This window comes from Trichomonas vaginalis, chromosome II (assembly GCF_026262505.1).
Source record: "Trichomonas vaginalis G3 chromosome II, whole genome shotgun sequence".
Classification (NCBI taxonomy): domain Eukaryota; phylum Parabasalia; order Trichomonadida; family Trichomonadidae; genus Trichomonas; species Trichomonas vaginalis.
The window spans coordinates 23,138,411-23,157,996 of record NC_067204.1 but is presented as its reverse complement, the minus strand read 5'-3'; the positions used below and the strand labels follow the sequence as shown (position 1 = coordinate 23,157,996).

The window sequence follows — 19,586 nt, the reverse complement described above, 5'->3', positions numbered from 1 at the left end:
TTGATAAATAAAAAAGTGGCCGTTTAAATTTAGATAGTGCACGTTTAAAAAATAAAATTCAGAGATAATTCAAATGATAAAGGATTATATAGACTATATCCAATGTAATAATGCAAAATAATAATTCAATGCTTCTCAATTGAATAGGACATTGTGAAGTGTGCAAAAATTTTGCAAAAAAATCGCGGGTTTGTTTACGATTATATATTCTCTATGCATATCATTATTTGAATCCCAAACGATTATTTTGAATTGAAAATCAACTTGAGTGATTTCATGTATAATGAATGATTCCGACTATATTTAATATGACATAAGTATAAATTTCATCATATAAAAAAAAAAAAAAAAAAAAAAAAAAAAAAAAAGGAAGTGGGGCTTCCAGGCACTTCGTGCCTTCTAGCCCTGAAGATGTTTAGTATAAATGAAGTTCTTATATACGGGTCTTCCAGGAGCTTTTCACAAATTATATATGTTTTCATGTTTTGTCAAGACTTCTTCGTAAAATCAGACAAAAATAATGTTTAGGGTAGAAGGTTAGATATAACCTCTTTTCTAACCTCTTTTCTACCCTCTTGAATTTTCAAGACTTCTTCGTACATGTTTTGTCACTTTTCTGTCACTTTTCAGGAAAAAACATTTTTATTGTATATAAAATGAATTTTACAAAACCACCGTTACCGTTCTTTGGAAATAAGAGTAGATGTAAAGATATTATATTGAGAGAACTTAAGAAACTACCGAATGGTCTAACATTTGTAGATTTGTTCGGTGGAAGTTTCTATATATCCCATTTGTGCCATATAATATTCCCAGACTCAAAGATTATATGCAATGACTTCGACAACTATATGGACCGTCTCAAACATATACCAGACACAAACAATATATTGAAAGAGTTAAAAGAAAAGATACCTATAGGTAAGATGGAACGTATACCATTAGATAACAAAATATTGTGAGAGAGGTTTTGAAAAAAGCAGAATATATAGACTGGGATAGTATATCTGCTAGACTATTATATAGTGGTTCTATAAGAGTTCATGACATTGAAACACTTATGTCAAAAGTTTTATATCTTAACTATACAAATGTTTTCAAAGAGGACATAGAAAAATATATTGAGGGTATAGAGTTTGTGAGATGTCATTGGACAGAGTTGTATGAAAAATATAAAGACAAGGAAAATGTTTTCTTTATAGTGGACCCGCCGTTCTATAACACATGGGATTTTCAATACCAAGTAGACTGGACTTTGAGAGACTCTTTAGAAACTTTAGACGTTTTACATAACCATCCATGCTTTTACTTTTCATCCGATAAAAGTGGTTTGGAAACCGTTATGAGATGGTTAGAGGACATACATGACTATGAGTTTAGATATGACAAGATAGAATATGAGAGAGGTCCTATAAACCGGAGAAAGTGTCATAACAAAGAAATTTTACTAGTAAGTAAATGTGGTTTGAATAGGACTACTTGTTTTAGGTTTTTTCCATTGTGTCATTTACTTATTTGACGTGGCAGAAAGATATAGAGAATATGAAGATGAACCAATGTCTGCAAATGTTCAGCATATGTACTCGTAAGAGATATTTTTATCTAATATTAATGGACGCACAGAACTTAGCGAATGCACAGCAACCTGGACAACCAAACCCGAGAATATTCCAAATGAAGTTAGAATACAAACTGCAATGGCAAACTATGGTCAAGTGCCAACAGATGTACAATGCAAACTGCCATGTTCAAATGACGCTGCGTTAGGCTTACACCATGGTATGCAAATATGAGATGGAAAGAGTTTTATACACCCTGAATGGGATATAAACAACTCTATGCAGATGAGCGAACACAGGAGTTGACCCGGAATATGTTTTCTACCAGGGAGAAACAGAATGTATGAGCTCCAGTTAAGAATGCTATGGAACTCAGAAGGAAACGTAAGAGACTAGGTGGACATAGATTTTTACATATAGTAAAATGGGTTTTTCAGTAAGATAGGAAACTTCTTTCGAAATGTTGGAAGAGGTATATGGGAATGGAATAAAAACCGTAGGAAGAGGAATTTTGGAACGGAGTCAAAAATATTGGTAAAGAGTAGGTCAGTTTGTTGGTATTATACCTAAAGACCCTGAACCGAGAGCAAGCTCCTGTTATACAACAGCCTGAACCTGCACCACAGTCTAGTTGGCAACCAAATCCAACACCTCAACCGTATTAAAAATATATTTTTTACCGTTCGATAGTAGTTGTATATGAAACTAAGTTCTAAGTAAAACGCATGGTATAATGGAATTATTCTTTTTCTTCCATCTGTAGTAAACCATACTTGAAAGTCTGAAATACTTCCACTTGGTGGTTCGTATAACTTTGTAGGTTTTTCGTAAAAGTCATTTGCCAAGCATAAGAAAGAGTTTGAGCGCCAGAAAATGAAGCATGAACAATAATAGCAGCTGGGTCGAAAACATCTTTAAATAAATATGGTTCATCTCTTGCATATCGACTGTAAATATTTGCTAAAGGAAGTTTGACTTTCTGATTTAACATTCTTTGCAAAATACCATGACATTGCAGTGAATTCTGTATATATTTGTTCGTCTTTCTTTGGATTGTCTTCGTAGATTTGAAATGACACTTGTGAATTTTGTTTGTCATATACAATTCTCACATAAAGTGTGCTCTCGTATTTGTCATATTCATCAGCATATTTTGCATAACATGAATTTATTTATCTTCTATATTTTTTAACGCAGTCTGTAGAGAAGATGAAAGGTCAACTTGTATTAGCTCAATTTCTTCCCACATTTTTCGTTTCCCTTCAGATATATATATCTATATGAAACCTTACAATAATGGAAAACTTTTATCTTCTACAGACACAAACTTCATTCTACGAAAGCCAATAGCTTTTGTGACAGATGGGTCTCTTAGCCATCTTAATGGGTAGTCAAAACGATAGCCTTCATGCTTTACGGTCTCTGTCTCAAACTTTTGACCGACATTAGTAAAAAGTTCATCTAATGGTTTAGTTGTAGCAACTCTTGAATTTTCTTTTTCTATTGGAAGCATATTTTATCTAGAATAAAAATGTCGAAAGATATTGCTTCCCATGAGAAAATACAACACAACCGACAACTCATTATGCAAGCTCTAAATAAGAACACAACAAACTTTTCAAACTATTCTAAGATATCTGAGTCATTGAAAGAAGGAAAACTTAAAACTGACATTAAACCCAATGACAGATGAGTTTCTGTTTCAAGACAATAAGAACCATACTGTCTGTATAAATCCAACAAAAGGAACTTAAACGAGAAACCTATAAAAGAACTTCTTTTGAAAGCAGATGTTGACAACAAAGCTGACAAAGAGTATGTCATTGAAAAAGTTCAAGAAGAACATGACAGAGCAGATGCAACATATGCAACAAAAGAGGATGTTGAAAAGAAAGCTGACAAAGAGTATGTTGACGATGAGTTAGCATATCTGGCTAGTGGGTTAGTGAAGAAGGCAGATAAGGAATATGTGGATGAAAAAGACAATGAAATTATAAAAAGGGTTGAATGGTACCATGAACGGACATCGAAGATTTTAGAAGGTAAAGCCAATACAGGGTGGGTTCAGGATGTTTAGACCTTAAAGCCGACAAAGAAACTGTAGATATGTTGACACAAACGGTTTCAAGTCATACCAGAGGTTTAATGGAAGATGGACAACAGTTGAAAGAGCTTGAGAAAGGTGTTACAGAGTTAAGGAATACAAAAGCAGACTCGACATGGATAACTGGATATGTAGATGCAACAAAAGAGTATATTTTCGCATGGACAGAAGGAACATACCCACAAAAATATCATAGACATAGCATCTCTGACGTAAATGAACTTGAAGAAAGGTTATATAAGAAAGCAGACAAAACAGAGCTTCAAACATTAAAGACAGAAATACTTCAAACAGTATATCCTATAGGTTCTATTTACACGTCAATGAACTCTACCAGACCAGAAGTAGTACTTGGTTTTGGAACTTGGACTCAAATAGTCGACAGGTTTTTGTATTGTGCAAACTCTTCAAAGGAAACAGGTGGAAGTAAAACGATTTCAGGTGAAAACTTACCTGCGCATAGTCACTACGTAGATTTAACTACATCTCTAGAAGGTTGGCATAAGCATAGATATTGGGATTGGTCAAGAATGACAAAAGGTAAAGGATATGATGTTAAAGACGACGTTGATTTTGCTATAAATTGTTACTGGGATGACACTCAGGGAGGAGGAAGCCATACACATCGCGTTTCAGGATATACACAAACAACGGGACAAAGTAAAGAATACATGCCACCTTACATGACAGTTTACGCATGGTATAGAATTGCTTAGTCGTCATTTTCAACTTCTTTAGCATATTCGTCAGCAGTTGTCTTATATTTGTTAGGAACTGTCTTTGAAAGTATACCACCTTGAACTTTGACAAGTTTGAAACGAGGTCTGACAATAGTAGTTTTATCTTCTGCTTGCAGTGTGTACATTTTGCCATGTTTGCCTAAAACTTCATAATATCTCTGTATACTTTCTTCTATTTTTACGAACACGAATGTGAGTACCTGTCGGGTTCCTATTGTTGTCATAGTCAATAGTATTTTCATATGGGTCGCGTCTAGGTATTTCTATTTTTACTTTGTCACCTTTCTGAAGTTTGAAGCCCGGCATTCTTTCTTGTTTGTCTCTTTTGACTAAACTATTAAATATATAGTCTTTCTCTAAGTCGGGGTTGTTTTTCATTTCTTCGGGGGAGTGGTTTCCCAAACCTTTTTGTTTACGGTTATTGTAAATATTTAAAACTTGTCTCATCTTTGCCATGGAGAAGTGTCTATACTTGTCGTCATATGACATTTCATTTGCTTCACCACTTTGTGGTTGGTTTAAGTCTCTTAAGATTTTTATACAACTGTCAATGACACCAAGAGCAGAATGGTTTTGGTCGACAATGAAATATTGGTTTACATTTTTTGAACGCAGATAGTTTTTTACATCATCTGATTTGAAAGAACTTTCACAGTCAGATGTCAGTTTTGTTGGATGGTATTTGTCAACGAATATTGTCAAAGCAGTTTTCACATCTAAAATATTTTTGGACTGTAATGGTATGGCTTCACAGTATCTTGTGTTTTGACCGACAAATATTAGCCAGTATGGAGGTCCATCTTCTCTATACCTCGGAATGTTTTCCAAGATATCCATAAACCAAGCATTTGGTGTTGAACTAAAGATTTTTACCATGAGTGCTTTCTTTGTTGCTTTAGAAACATACGGGTCCTTGTTTGGATTCGTCATTTTTATCCTATAAGAAATGGGTTTATTTGGCGCGTTAGCAGGAGTTGCATCTAGATTTTTACCCGCAGTGGGAACAATAGCCAGAGGTGTATTTGGAGTTGGAAGGAAGATTTTGAGTACATTAGGTATACTTAAAGAGAAAGCACAACCTATTATACAAACTGTACAGAAAGGTTGGGATGTAGCACGAGATGCAACAAATCTTATTCCAAATCCTGAAACAAGAGGAAAAGTTCAAGGATGGATGGACAATGTAGGAAGACAAGCAGGAAACTATTATAACAAAGCAAATGACTACTATAACCAAGCAGGACACTATATGGACCAAGGTGAAAGATTCTTTAACAGAGGATATAACCATGCACAACAATGGGTAAACAATAACCAACCGCAACCACCTCAAACGTGGGGAATGTAAAATTTTTTACTGAGATGAAATGAACAATACAGCATTGAGACAAATGGGTTCAAGATGGATTTGTCGACTTCCAGCAGTTACACAACGTGTTTGTCAAGTTCTTCCTATACCTCAGGAAGTTTTAGACCGACTTAAAAAACAACAACAACCAGTTGAAAACAAACCAAACTAAAATTTTTTACTGAGATGAAATGACCGAAGAAGTTGAAACGGTAGATTTGACACCACAAACAAAAAGTTCAGAACCATTGTCAAAACCTGTCAAAGAACTTACAGATGAAGAGAAAAATTCAATAATAGAAAGTGCCAGGTCTGGAAATACAAACCCTAACTATAAAGTCACTTTTCATAGAAATGGAACGGCTAGTATCTCAAAAAAGAAACAGACTCTCACAAATAAAATATTGAAGTCTGAAGGAGCTTTCGAGACAACAGATGGGAAGGTATTCTTCACTGACCAACAGTTCATTATAGAACATCTCATTGACTTAGAGTCAAAATATTCTAAACTTTACAACAAACACAAAAAGTTGAAAGGAAAACAAAAACAAATGGCATATGATATTTATGAAGATGTTGACAACACAACTAAACCTGCAAGTGAGGTAAAGTCAGATGAACCGAAAAGTGACGAAAAACCGATAGAAGAAGAAAAACCAAAAACTGAAGATAAACCAAAACCAAAGTTTAGTTTCCAAACTAAACCAAGTCAACCTTCATTAGCTGGTATGGGTTGGCGTCAAAGACTTATGGCAGCAGGCGGTTATGTAAAGTAAAGAAAAAATATTTTTTTATTTTTATAAAAATGCCCCCGTATAGAATGGATAGAAAATCTGCTAGAATAAAAGCAGAGTTGCAAAGATATGGTTGGAGAGTTTCGAAGAATTTTAAATATAGGAAGGGAAGACCCATAAAAGTCTATGACAAACTGGCTGGTCTTCGCTACGAAATGGATTTGGAAACAGCACGTGCAAATTATCCAAACAGACTAGAGAGGTTAGAAGAAGAACGTCTTATGGACATGCCTTTCGATGTTAGTGAACCTCAAGTTGAAGGACACGACGGCTTTGCCAGATTCTACTGGAAACATGACGAACAATTGCATCCTTTGAGAAGGAAAAAAGGTAGTGCAGAGGATGGTCATGCTCCCATGGAAAGAACAAGATATGCATATGAGAAGTACCGTGAAGTTAGAAGTAAAATTGCTTCTGGTCGAACCTTTACAGTAAACTTTGACGAAGGAAAGAACAAAGAAGGCTTCATGGGTGTACTTGCTGCCATACAAGACGGAAATAAGAAAGGATACAATCTCAGACTAACAGTAACAGATTTAGATGGTCATATATACTATGCACATGGCAATGTCACAACAGCTGCACAACTTCTTGACGCTTTCAAGACTACAAAGAGAGAACAAATGGTTGACTCCGACTCAGACATCCTGAATGCAATTGAAGGAATTGCAAGTGTAAAGTTTGAATGGTACCAACCTAACCCTCAAGCAGTCAGACAACATGTTTGTTAGATGAGAAATATGAAGTAAAAACGTTTTTAAAACAATATATTTTTACATATATTAAATGTTTCAGGTTGAAAAACAAAGAACAAAAGTAGCAGATACAAAACCGTTAGACTATATCTTTACAAATGCCGGTAGAAATATTTCAGATGAAGAAATTTCATCCGTCTCCTACCGCTTTGACTATCCAATTCGTTGGCTTCAAAGTCCTTCAGATGCAAAGGCAATAGGATTTAGAAGAGTTTTGTTTTCAAATAGAACTAACGCTTTTATGTTCGCAGTATATTTTCATGGGCAGTATGAAGGTTCTGATGGTCTAATAGACAAATTTGATGAAATGAGAATCTTTACAATTCGTTCAGACGAAAGTCTTGAAAAAACTCTAAATGACTTTCAAACTCAAATAAACAAATACTACTGGGAATTTCAAGAAAAATACGATTCTTTACTAAATGGAACATACTATCTGAAACTAGAATACAACAAGATGAATTCCACCGTTTCATTTCAAAGGATTGAAATTAACCCTCCAAGAAGTACACAGTTTTTATTTTGGGAAGTAGACAAACGTTCTTGGGCACAATTTCTTCGGTTACTAAACCAGAACGAACCATTGCCACCTGACGGTCCGTTTAAATTTATACGTCCACCAGCAGATTTGACAGTTTATAGAAACGTGTTTGACCCTCAAAATGTTATGTGTCATGCAAGTTTCAGTTCAAGCAACAATAGTTTTCTATGTATTGGTAAGGACTTTTATGACTTTGCTTCTAAATTCTACGAACCACCTAGTAACAGTTTCTCTGACTTTCAAGTTTGGTTCACAACAAATGGTGTGCAACATATTATTCCATTGTACTATGACTTTTATCTCGAATTGTCTTTCATATACAACTACGGAAAAGTGCTGAAAAAGTATTGAAAAATAATGTTTAGGGTAGATGGGTATATCTAACCTCTTTTCTAACCTCATTTCTACCCTCTTGAATTTTCATGATTTCTTCGTACATGTTTTGTCGAAACTTCTTCGTAATGAGTGTAAATGACCCAAAAATAATGTTTAGGGTAGATGGGTATATCTAACCTCTTTTCTAACCTCATTTCTACCCTCTTGAATTTTCATGATTTCTTCGTACATGTTTTGTCGAAACTTCTTCGTAATGAGTGTAAATGACCCAAAAATAATGTTTAGGGTAGATGGGTATATCTAACCTCTTTTCTAACCTCATTTCTACCCTCTTGAATTTTCATGAATTTTATACAGAAAATGCTTGTTTTGAGGTCGAGCCACTTTTGGCTCCACCGTATTCTTTCAACCAAAACTCATGAATTCAGCAAAAATAATGTTTAGGGTAGATGGGTATATCTAACCTCTTTTCTAACCTCTTTTCTAACCCGTTGAATTTTCATGAATTTTCCCGAAATAAAAAATAAAGTTAGTTTTTTAAAAAAATATTTTTTATTTTTATTTTAAGAACAGTAATGTCAGTCGAAGCAAAAACATTCACGAACAAATATAATGGCGAAACATTCACAAAAGGCACTTATAACGGTATTGAAGTCTTACGTAGAGACAAGGATGGTTATATAAATGCAACAAAGATGTGTCAGCAGTTTAGGAAAGACTTTAGAAGGTTGTTGGAAAATAAGTCCTGGGAAGAGTATTTTAAGGCATTTTGTGAAGAATATACCAACCCGCGGAAAACGGCGGGTTGCTTTTTATACAAAGTTCATGCAGGAATTCCGGATGAAATCAAACAGGTTAGAGGAATGTATGTAGACCCAAGACTCGTAAACTATATTGCAATGTGGGCTTCTCCAAAATATTGTATAGCAGTTGGAAAAATTATGGACTCCATAGACAAGAAAGTTCATGAGAAGTTAGATGAAGAAGAACTTGAAGATACAGTAGAGAATGCAAAACCTTTGTTTGAAGAAGAAGTTAGAAAAATGCATGAAAAACAAATAGAACATGAACGTGAGATATGTTCTGGTTATAGAGATTCTCCATACGAACTAGACCAATGGGAACAAGAAGATTTAAAGAGAGAATTTAGAGAATATGAACTCGCTAAGATAACATTAGAAGCTGCAGAAAAGAAGTTAAAAGTTTGGGGTCGTTTTGTACAAAAATATTGTGAGTAAATGAACCATTTTTTTTCGACAAAAATATATTTTAGGGTAGAAGGTTAGATCTAACCTGTCTTCTACCCTCTTTTCTACCCTCTTGAATTTTCATGACTTCTTCGTAAATGTTTTGTCAAACATGAACGTAAATGTTTTGTCAAGACTTCTTCGTAAATGTTTTGTCAAGACTTCTTCGTAATGAGCGTAAATCAGACAAAAATATATTTTAGGGTAGAAGGTTAGATCTAACCTGTTTTCTAACCTGTTTTCTACCCTCTTGAATTTTCATGACTTCTTCGTAAATGTTTTGTCAAGACTTCTTCGTAATGAGTGTAAAGGACCCAAAAATATATTTTAGGGTAGAAGGTTAGATCTAACCTCTTTTCTCACCTCTTTTCTCACCTCATGAATTTTCATGAATTTTCTTAAGACAGATGAAATAAAGTTAGTTTTTTTAAAAAAATATTTTTTATTTTTATTGTAAGAACATGTTAGCAACAACAGCACCAAACTCGTTAGTCATGAATCCAACATCTATGTTAGTAGAGATGAAAAGCTTCATTCCTTCTTCATATACTTTCGAAACAGAAATCCAGAAGATAAAGCAAGAACTTTTAACATCTAATTTAAACTGTAGTGCGAAAGATGAAACAAATGAACAGTATCTTTATGAAATGGAGGACATTATTGACCATTTGCCTAAACTACCTGAAATCCAACAACAAAAACTCACTATTCCCGAATTTGACGAAATTGAAGTCAAAGCAACTGACTCAGTAGAAATAAAGAAGTTCATTCGTAAGGTAAACTATGAGTTTCTAGGATTTCATTGCAACCATAAGGTTATGGACAAAGATTGCGACATGGTATATAAGAATGTTTCTGACATATATAAATCTGGGGAGTTTAAGACCTACGACAACTTTGTTTCGTTAGTTGCTGAATGTGTATGGCAGATAAGAGATAAAGATAAAAGATGTAAAATATGGAACGAACAAATAAAACCAGCAACTTTTGAGTTAAAGAAAACCATTGACGCCTTGGTTGTTTTAGCAGGTAAGGTTTCAGAATATAACGCAAAAATGAACCCGCAATGTTCTAAATGTAAAGCAGCAATTAGGAAATATAACTACTCCGTCAAAGAGATAGAAAGAATGAGAAACGACTATGCAGATTTAAAGAAAGAAGCAGAAAAACCAGCAGAAGATAAAATGGACATGTTAGCATTTCTGAACAAAAACTATCCAACCGCTAACGATTTCCTTCTATCTGACGTCAAGAAGAAATATAAAGAGACTTTCGGCATAGTTAAAACATTCGATGTACTAAAAGAAGAAATAGAAGCTACAAAACTGTTTAAAGTCTCACGAATTCATAACGTTTACCATGTAAAACGCTTATAAAATAACTGGGGTAGAAAAGAGGTTAGAAAACAGGTTAGATCTAACCTTCTACCCTAAAATATATTTTTACTGAATTCCGTATGAAATTTCATGAGTAAAATAATTTTTAGGGCATGTGTCAAACCGTTGAGTTTTCACAAAATTTAAAAAATAACTTGGGTGAGAAAACAGGTGAGAAAACAGGTGAGATGTCACCTCTTCACCTAAACATTATTTTTGTCTGATTTACGCTCATTACGATGAAGTCTTGACAAAACATTTACGAAGAAGTCTTGACAAAGCATATACGAAGAAGTCTTGACAAAACATTTACGATGAAATCATGAAAATTCAAGAGGTTAGAAAACAGGTGAGAAAACGGGTGAGATGTCACCTTCTACCCTAAAATATATTTTTACTGAATTCAGCAACAAAAATCATGAATTTTCTTAAGATAGAAAAAATAAAGTTATTTTTATTTTTATTTATTTTTTTATTTTGTATGTAAGAACAGAAATGTTAAACATTGAGTTTGAAACAGTTAAAAAGATAGACAATAACACTAAATTGGTTAGAATTGGTGATTTAAACGTAAGATACTCAAAGAAATACAACAAATATTCTTTGTCAGACATTATATCTCCATCTGGAAAGAAAACATGGCATTGGGTTGGAATTGCTTCAACTCAGAAAATTTGACAAGAAATCCTGAGCTTATGATATCGGTAAGATTCTATGGAACTACAGCATATCTTATAGACAAAAGTCTTATACCAATAGTTTTGTTATGGTTAGACCCAGTTGTTGGATATAACTTCATAACATATGGTTCGTTCGATACGGAACGTTGCAGTGAAGGCTTACTTTACATCGTTCAGAAACCGAAGGACTTCAATACAAAGAGATATAAGATAGGAAGAACATATAATATAACTCAAAGATATGACAGTACAGTCAATAGAGTCAAGGTTGTGTTCGTTAACGATATGAGAGCTGCTGAAACAGAACTACTTGAAAAGTTTGAGAAAATGTATGGTGCTCCATAAAAGGTAAAGAAACGTTTGAAGTAGATGAGATAAATAAAGCTATAAAATTATTTGACGAAGTTGCTGAAAAATACATGTAAAGCGTTTATTTTTGGTCTTTTGTGAAAGTCAGAAAATAAAGTTAGTTTTATTTTTATTTATTTTTTTATCTTGTATGTAAAGACAGATATGTCAACAACAGAGAACACAACAACAGTTATAGTCCATGAAGCTATAAATGAAGAATATGAGTGGGTTCAGTTTAACAAACAACTCCGTCTCATTCGTTCGGTCAAAGACGATATGTACCAAATGCAAAGTATTTTGACAGCATGTTTTGCTCCAGATACTAAGCTTCCTAAAGACTGGTTTAGGAACCAAAGCACACAAGAACTTTTGAGCGAAGCACAGCGAGACATACTTTTTTCTGAAAACAGTGAAGAACAGCGAGTAGGGAAGAAACCCCAGTCGCCAAAACTCTATGAAAATCGTGAAAAATTGCCAAACGGTTTGAGAGGATATTATGTACATAGACTTCTTGTAAATGCTGTTGCAATGTGGGTTTCGCCTCGTTATGCTTGGAATATATACAGACTTCTTGACGAAACTCATAGACAAGAACGTGAAGAGCTAGAGAACAAGCTTGAAGCAAAAGACAAAAGCATTCAGAAAAGAATACCACGTTCGGTACCAAAAGGAAAGGAAAAGAACTATAAGTATATGATTTATACTGAAGAGATGGAAAATGAAGAAGATAAAGATATGGTTATGTTGCATTTAGTCAGAAGAAACAACAAAAGCTTTTACGACCTTGCTAAGATTTACAAATCTGACAGAAATTGGTTCTATCGCGAAAAACTTACCGATTTCAATGACACCGAATGAAGATGTGAAACAAATAGTTCAAGATACGTTACCTCAAACACACTATGATATGAAAGGTTGTACAATACTTACCTTCAAAGAAGATTTGCCATTGTTAAAGGAAAAAATAACAGAGTATTTTGACAACTTCAAACAAGTAGGGTAGATGAACCATTTATTTTTCAAGCTTGACTTCAGATGGCTCAGGTAGCTCTATAAGGTAAATTGTCTTGTCAAATCCTTCTGGCATTCCAAGTTCTTCCTTCCGACATTCCAAGTTCTTCCTTCCGACATTCCGAGTCCTTCCATCCGACAGGAAAAAAATTTCCCGACAACTGGAAAAAAATTTCCCGACAACTGGAAAAAATTTTCCTGACAACTGGAAAAAATTTTCCTGTTGTCCGTCCGTAAACCATTCAAATTTTCGAAAATTGAGAACTTTTTGGTCGAACGACAGAAAAAATTTTCCTTCCAACTGGAAAAAATTTTCCCGACAACTGGAAAAGTTTTTCCTTCCAACAGGAAAAGTTCTTCCTTCCGACAGGACACAAACGGATGGCTGACGTTCCTCTTCCTGAATGTCTTCCAAAGCCAGAAGAACCGACAGCCCCAGCACCACAACAGACTAAGACTCAAACACTTAGATTTTTCAAGCTTGACTTTTTACAATTTGAACTTTGTTCGCGTAGATATGAATTCTGAAAGAAGTATGAGGGTCTTGTATGACTTTGTACTTCTCCCAAAGTTCATGTCTGTCAAACTTACCTGCCATGGACTCTTTCATAAGTTCCATGAAATCGTCTTCGGACAATCCGGGGAAAAGTACAATGTCAGTAAGTATTCTCTTTACATCCTTACTTAAACTCTTGGCTGTCTGTACACAAATGACAACTGAGATGTTAAAGTGTCTGAGCTTCTTAAGAATTCGACACATATCTTGTTCTCTATTCTTTAACAAAGGATGAGAGGCGAAATCATCTAAGATAAGAAGACATCTATGAGGGTAAGTCTTCCAATCGTAAGATTGCAATTTCTTCGAAATGTATTCTATCTCTTTCTGTTTGTTTCTGAAGTGTTTCTTCTCTAATATTCTCTGCATTTCCTCATTTGGGTCTTTAAACTTAGAATTTATATACTCATTTATAGCATTGTACTTCAAAACCCTTCTTTGGTACTTCTTTATCCAATCTAACAACTCAGTATCCTTTATACATACTAACTTAGACTTCTTTATAATATCTTTGAACGAATTGACGGTTTGGTCAAATTGACCAGAAGTACTACAAATGACAACTAACTCATAGAATGGGTTCTTCTCATCTAGTTCTTGTTGTTGTGCAGCCATTTTAAGATAAGTGAAAGTCTTACCCGACCCAGGTGGTGCAATTAGACCTGTTATACCATTCTGAGCAAATAGGAACTTGTCATGTATGGGTTTTATCTGAGCATTTTCCAACTTCCTCTTGTTCTTATTTAAAACATTCTCAAATTTCTTGTCAATGTCAGCAAACTTTTTTTCTAACATATTTTTAGAAAAATTAAAAATTTTATCTTTTAGGAAATGTCTAGCGATTTCGCTATCTATATTCGAGACAAGCTTTTCGACAGCAAAACATCTGTAGACCATAAAATCTTACATAGTGTAAACAAGAAAGGGGAATTTGTTCTAAAGTTCTGTTTCTGGGAATATGACAAGAACCATAAAACATTAAGCAGAGCAGTCTTAAAATTTGTCAATGACAGACTTGTTGACAGAGATGACGCCGATTGGAAAGATGAAGTCCAACAAAAGTTCTTAGAATGCAAAGAAGACACATGCGCTGTTCTTGAAGATGAAATAGAAAACAGAATAGATGAGCTATTAAAGGACAAAGAACTTTTACATAAATATGGTTGCGCCAAATTTGACATAACTCACCAGAGAAGAGAAGAAGAAGAGAGAAAAGAAAGAAAAGAAAGTAGAGAAGAAGAGAAAAAAGAACCTGAACCAGTTCCAGAGAAAAAGAAATTTGACATGTAAAAATAAAATTTTATTTTTAGAACATTTCTGGTCAATGTCAATGTTCTCTTCCTCTTTAGGAGCAAACACTGGCTTAGACTCTAAAATCTTTTTACCCAATTTACCTTGAACTTCAACTATCTTAGACTCATAATATTCATAGTCGTCTGCTTTCTTTGGTTCATAAGGTATAACAAGTTTGTATGCTTTGCCTTCTTTAAGGTTTGAAAACCTTCTGTCAAAATTTTCTTTGACTGCTAACAAACCTTCTATGTCTAAGTCTTCAAATTTCGCACCATTTTTAGTCACAATAGCAAACTTAACTGGTTCGATGTTCCAAACTTTGCTGAATGAAGACTTTTCAAAATGGTAGAAGTAAACATTCAAATAAGCGAATGGGTCTAGTTCTTCTTTGACTTCTGTCATGTACTTATTTACTGAGATGAATTTTGCCATCTTTTCTATCGGATAAAAAAAGATTTTTTTTAAAAAACGTTTTAAAATGGTATGCCATATAGCTTCTTGAATTTGTTAAGAAGTATTCGAACGTTTTTTCCATCTGTATCTCTAGCGTTTACATGAGCATAGCCCGTCTTAGTAAAATATACTTGTAATTTCCTATAGTTTACGCCGGTATAAAAGTAGAAAGAGTCTTGTTCTTCGCTGTAGTAGTAAAACTCAAACGCATGCTTGCCATAGTCTGTAATTTCAATTGCTTCATCTTCTAGTTCGTCGACAAATTCGAATACAATATCTCGAAATTTGCCTATGTTCTTATTGTTTTCAGAACATGTGACCCAACGCAAGTTCTCAAGTCTATTGTCGTTTCTTATATGGTTTTATATGGTCTACAAGAGGTAGATTGTTAGGATTCGGTATAAATGAGTTGCAATGACAATATGTTTAAAATAGTGTTTTCCACTCATCTTCATAGTAGTATATCCGTCATTTCGCTCCCATTCGCTTAAAAACTCTTTTTGTCTTTTTGTTTCTGACTTCAAATGACTCACAACAGTGAATTTCATATTTCTCATCTAACAAACAAGTTTCCCAACGGTCTTTTCCAACAAACTCAGCGTACATTTCAAATAAAATAAAAAAATATTTTTTTTAAAATTTACTCAGAAAAATTTTTCTTTGTATATACGCCGTTCTGAACATCTAAAAGATTTTTGACATTTGCCAAGAATGTACGTTTAGACGCTGTCATATAACCATACTCTTGACAATATTGTTTATATTCATCGTACAATGACCTTTCATCTAAACACTCAAAGTTAGTCTCATCTATAAACAGTTCATATACACTCTTGTTTGCTTCTAACAATGTTTGTCTTTCTTCGGTATGTGGAATTTGTCTTGGATTGAACTTTGAAATATCTAATGTCATGAAATATGAGAACAAGTGGTTGTAAAAGTTAGGTGTCAAAGTTTCTGCTAAGTCGTCAAAATATTCTGTATCTTGCATATGAGAATTGACGTTCTGACAACTACATATCTTCTGTCAGAACTTTCTAACTTCATCGGAAGAGCATTGTTTGAAACCAATAATGAAGTTTGCAACATTTTCACAAACTCTTTGGTCTTTATACTTTCTTTCACAACTCCAACTTTGTCTGTTATAAGACTCTTCAAAGCATCTGAGTTCAAAACTTTTGTTGTATCTATACTTTGAAGTTCATTGCAAACTATAAGTTTCATATTCTCAATAGAAGAGTTAAACTTGCCACAGATGTTTTCTAAGTTTTGTCATATTCGGATTCGAATAGCCCTCTAATAGTTTGCATAAGATATCTGTAAAGAATGTGTTCTTACCAGTTCCTTGCTTTCCAATTATAATGAGAGCAGTTTCATTTTTAGCACTTGGATGTTGTAAGATGTTTGCAAACCAACATAAGATATACTCATAAACCTTTTCGTTTCCATTGCATATAATTTCTTTGACATGGTCTAACCAAGCTTCTATAACATTTTCTTTCCATTCTACTTGTTCGTATTTATATCCAGTGAAGATAGAATAGAAGTTTGGAGAAGGTGTATAGAACTTTATACCTCGAACTGAAAAATCTTCTAACTTTGACAATAAGATATCCCAAGCATCTAACATCTTCATGCCAACTTGTACGACTTTTATTTTTCTTAAGTTTCTGTCTACATTCTTGTTCAGACACTATTGTTGCTCTTGGTTTGTTAAAGACAACATCCCATTCTTTCATGACATAACATTCTGGGGCAGAGTCAACATAAATGACTAAACGTTTCAAATTCTCGACTGCTTTGTTATAGTCTCTAAATGGACACATATTTCTGAACGCTTGGAAGTCATAAAAATCTGAAACGTCTATTCTGTACATTTTTATAAAATAAAAAAAAATATTTTTTTTATTCTTGACTTTGTTGTTGCATTTGTTCATTGTTGCATTTGTTGTTCTTGAGCTATTTGTTGTTGAAGTTGTTCTTGTAATACAATACTTTCACCAGTTGCATCTTCCAATTCGAAACTTTCTGCCGTCATTGACAAATACATAGGACATAAAAGTTTTACAGGAACAAAGTTTGCGTCAACTAATGTCAACGTTATACTTGCCAAAGTGTTTGAGTTCACTAAGGTTGAAATTCTGCATTCGAATGAACAATAGGCAAACCAGCAGAGAAAGTATTGTTTATACGCATAAGTATCTTTTGGTCATAATAGTTTCTGTCGACATTCGAATAACACTTTGAACCTAAGTTTGAAACAATATATAAAATAGGTGTACTTAAAGTCAATGGAATAGACATTCCTTGTATGACACCTTTTCCTGTTATAGGAAACTGTTGGTAGTAAAAACCAGAAATAAGTTTTGTATTATAGCTCATATTGTTTATAGTAAACTCAGTCGGACATCCAAACATAATGAAACCTGCTCTAGTTGCAGCACATGTTACACTCGTCCTTAAGTATTAAATAAGTCAACAAAACCTGTTGGTGGTATATCTGAGTAAGTATATCTTCAAAGGAGTATTTTTTGCCATTCACAACAATAAAGTCTTCTGGTGTCAAAAGAGCAAAACAGGCTTTAGTCGTCATTGTGTTTAAGGTTAGTTTACAATACCGTCCTTGAGGACTTTGTAAGTTTGTTGTTATAGAATTATATGACTCAGGGTTTTTAGTCGTAATAGTATAAACCATTATATCTTCTGCCATTTATATATATTTAAAAGTTTTTCTGAAAGTGGAGAAGAACTTCATCTAAACTTTCACATGGCGTTTCTTGAAGTTCTCTGTCTAAGAAGTTCAAATATTTTGTAAAGACATAGAACTTTCCTTTGTCTACACGAAACAAACAAAACAGGGTCTTTCATATCGTTCAAAAGTGTGTAAAGTCCTTTACATGAAATAAAGTCTATATTATTTTTCTTCAAACATCTTTCAAGAAGTTTTGACATTTTTACTTAGCAAATAAATTTTAATGAAATGTTGTGGTCGTCAAATATTTTATGACGTCTGGGAAACTATACTTTAAGTTCAACGTTTCACCTCCTTTCATAACGTATATTTGTCAATGACATTATATGAAACACCACAGCAATAATGTCGGGTTCTATTTCTTTGATGTTTATATCGTCTGCCTCTGTCAAAAGTTTCAATAGTTCTTTCAAAACTTCATGAGGTGCAATGACATATGAGTTCACTTTTACAGGGTTGTGTTCGACCAAGTTTAACATTATACTTAAAGCTTGACAAATCTTCTCCTGTTTGAAGTTTGTCTTTCAGTTGTTGGTAGTCGTTTCGAATATCTGCAACAGAACTTAACTCTCTGCTAACTTCAGGGTATGTTGGTTGTTCTTTTACAGGAACAATTGTTATACCATCTTCGTCCTCGTATGGTTTCCCCACTTCAACATCTCTTTCTTTGACATTGACAATAACACTTTGACTGTTTGTTTGAGTTGGTGAATTTAACTTCACATCTGCCACCGCCATTAAACCTTTTGAAACACTCACGCTTCTATTTTTCGGAAATGACATTTTACTTAGAATAAAAAGATGGACGTATTTGAGTATCTTTCGAATTGAAGCAAAACAAAGTTTACACACACAAACAATACAAATACATTGACAGAATAGTTCTTTATACAAACAATGGTAAATGTTATAGAATAGCAGTCTTTGCTGAACCAAAATATTTTCATAAAGCAAAGAAAGTTGGTATAACTGAAATGGTGAAAGTTCTTGAAGCAGACAAAAATATAACAACAAACTTACAGATATTCTAAAGGTAAGTTTATAATACAATTTTATGTCAAAACTGGCGTACTGTCAATATTTGACGGAGAGAAGTCAGTTCAAGAACAACTTACTGACCTGCTGCCAAAATCTGCTCGATGGAAGCTGTCGTTATGCCAATCTGAGGAGCCCCAGCAGGTTTCATCGAACGAATCTTCAAAGAGCATCTTCCGTGAAAAGTGCTATTGGTTTTGTAAACTTCTTTGCTCTCAGTTCATCTGGACCGTCTCTGTCACCAGTATTGTATTTGTACAGTACCAACAGTTGAAATACCACCCATAAAGTCTTCTGAGTCAGCAAATGGAATGCCAAGCCAAAAGTTTGAACGGTCTCCATTTGTATATTGAGTTTTTTGACCTCCTGTATGAGTCCATACTTTCACATATGGCATAATAGAACTTTGCATTTCAGGGTTAATGGTTGTTGTGAAGTTGTTGTTAAAGTTCATAGCATCTAATGTCAAGTTGTATGACCTCATATCCTCAACTGTAGAATATTCTTCTCTTGGATAATATTTGCCATCTATGTTTATATGATATTTAATACCAGGGTTGTAGAAACAAGAATAGTCATTTATAGTTCGTCTGAACAGTACAAACATAGTATCTGCATGTTTCATTGCAGTTGTTAAGGCAATATCTGTTCTTGC

At 33.9% G+C, this 19,586-nt stretch overlaps 10 protein-coding genes and 3 pseudogenes across 13 annotated transcripts, besides 1 other annotated feature; 9 read left to right on the top strand and 4 right to left on the bottom strand.

Annotated features, from left to right (window-relative positions):
• Positions 1-3,210: 3,210 nt before the first annotated feature.
• Positions 3,211-19,586: part of a mobile genetic element that runs on past the window's edge.
• TVAGG3_0595070 lies at positions 5,478-5,751 on the top strand (annotated as a pseudogene). The gene has a single exon. A coding segment is annotated over exon 1 (274 nt).
• Positions 5,771-5,923, top strand: TVAGG3_0595060 (uncharacterized protein; the record flags this gene model as incomplete). Its single annotated transcript, XM_051239604.1, has 1 exon — positions 5,771-5,923. The coding sequence occupies one exon, from the start codon at positions 5,771-5,773 to the stop codon at positions 5,921-5,923; it is 153 nt and encodes a 50-aa protein (XP_051097428.1).
• TVAGG3_0595050 (phage tail repeat-like family) lies at positions 5,943-6,527 on the top strand (the record flags this gene model as incomplete). Its single annotated transcript, XM_051239603.1, has 1 exon — positions 5,943-6,527. The coding sequence occupies one exon, from the start codon at positions 5,943-5,945 to the stop codon at positions 6,525-6,527; it is 585 nt and encodes a 194-aa protein (XP_051097427.1).
• On the top strand, positions 6,572-7,276 carry TVAGG3_0595040 (uncharacterized protein; the record flags this gene model as incomplete). Its single annotated transcript, XM_051239602.1, has 1 exon — positions 6,572-7,276. One exon carries the CDS (start codon positions 6,572-6,574, stop codon positions 7,274-7,276), a length of 705 nt encoding a protein of 234 aa, XP_051097426.1.
• TVAGG3_0595030 (uncharacterized protein) lies at positions 7,332-7,932 on the top strand (the record flags this gene model as incomplete). Its single annotated transcript, XM_051239601.1, has 1 exon — positions 7,332-7,932. A coding segment is annotated over one exon (601 nt), but the record flags the coding sequence as incomplete, so codon positions are not given.
• On the top strand, positions 8,753-9,415 carry TVAGG3_0595020 (uncharacterized protein; the record flags this gene model as incomplete). The annotated part of the gene is made up of 1 exon (XM_051239600.1): positions 8,753-9,415. The coding sequence occupies one exon, from the start codon at positions 8,753-8,755 to the stop codon at positions 9,413-9,415; it is 663 nt and encodes a 220-aa protein (XP_051097424.1).
• On the top strand, positions 9,886-10,800 carry TVAGG3_0595010 (organellar and viral DNA polymerase type B; the record flags this gene model as incomplete). The annotated part of the gene is made up of 1 exon (XM_051239599.1): positions 9,886-10,800. One exon carries the CDS (start codon positions 9,886-9,888, stop codon positions 10,798-10,800), a length of 915 nt encoding a protein of 304 aa, XP_051097423.1.
• Positions 11,994-12,834, top strand: TVAGG3_0595000 (annotated as a pseudogene). Its single transcript has one exon. A coding segment is annotated over exon 1 (841 nt).
• Positions 13,487-14,013, bottom strand: TVAGG3_0594990 (protein of unknown function, DUF4106 family; the record flags this gene model as incomplete). Its single annotated transcript, XM_051239598.1, has 1 exon — positions 13,487-14,013. A coding segment is annotated over one exon (527 nt), but the record flags the coding sequence as incomplete, so codon positions are not given.
• On the top strand, positions 14,230-14,688 carry TVAGG3_0594980 (uncharacterized protein; the record flags this gene model as incomplete). Its single annotated transcript, XM_051239597.1, has 1 exon — positions 14,230-14,688. The coding sequence occupies one exon, from the start codon at positions 14,230-14,232 to the stop codon at positions 14,686-14,688; it is 459 nt and encodes a 152-aa protein (XP_051097421.1).
• On the bottom strand, positions 14,726-15,096 carry TVAGG3_0594970 (protein of unknown function, DUF4108 family; the record flags this gene model as incomplete). Its single annotated transcript, XM_051239596.1, has 1 exon — positions 14,726-15,096. A coding segment is annotated over one exon (371 nt), but the record flags the coding sequence as incomplete, so codon positions are not given.
• On the bottom strand, positions 15,785-16,780 carry TVAGG3_0594960 (annotated as a pseudogene). Its single transcript has one exon. A coding segment is annotated over exon 1 (996 nt).
• On the bottom strand, positions 16,807-17,021 carry TVAGG3_0594950 (uncharacterized protein; the record flags this gene model as incomplete). Its single annotated transcript, XM_051239595.1, has 1 exon — positions 16,807-17,021. A coding segment is annotated over one exon (215 nt), but the record flags the coding sequence as incomplete, so codon positions are not given.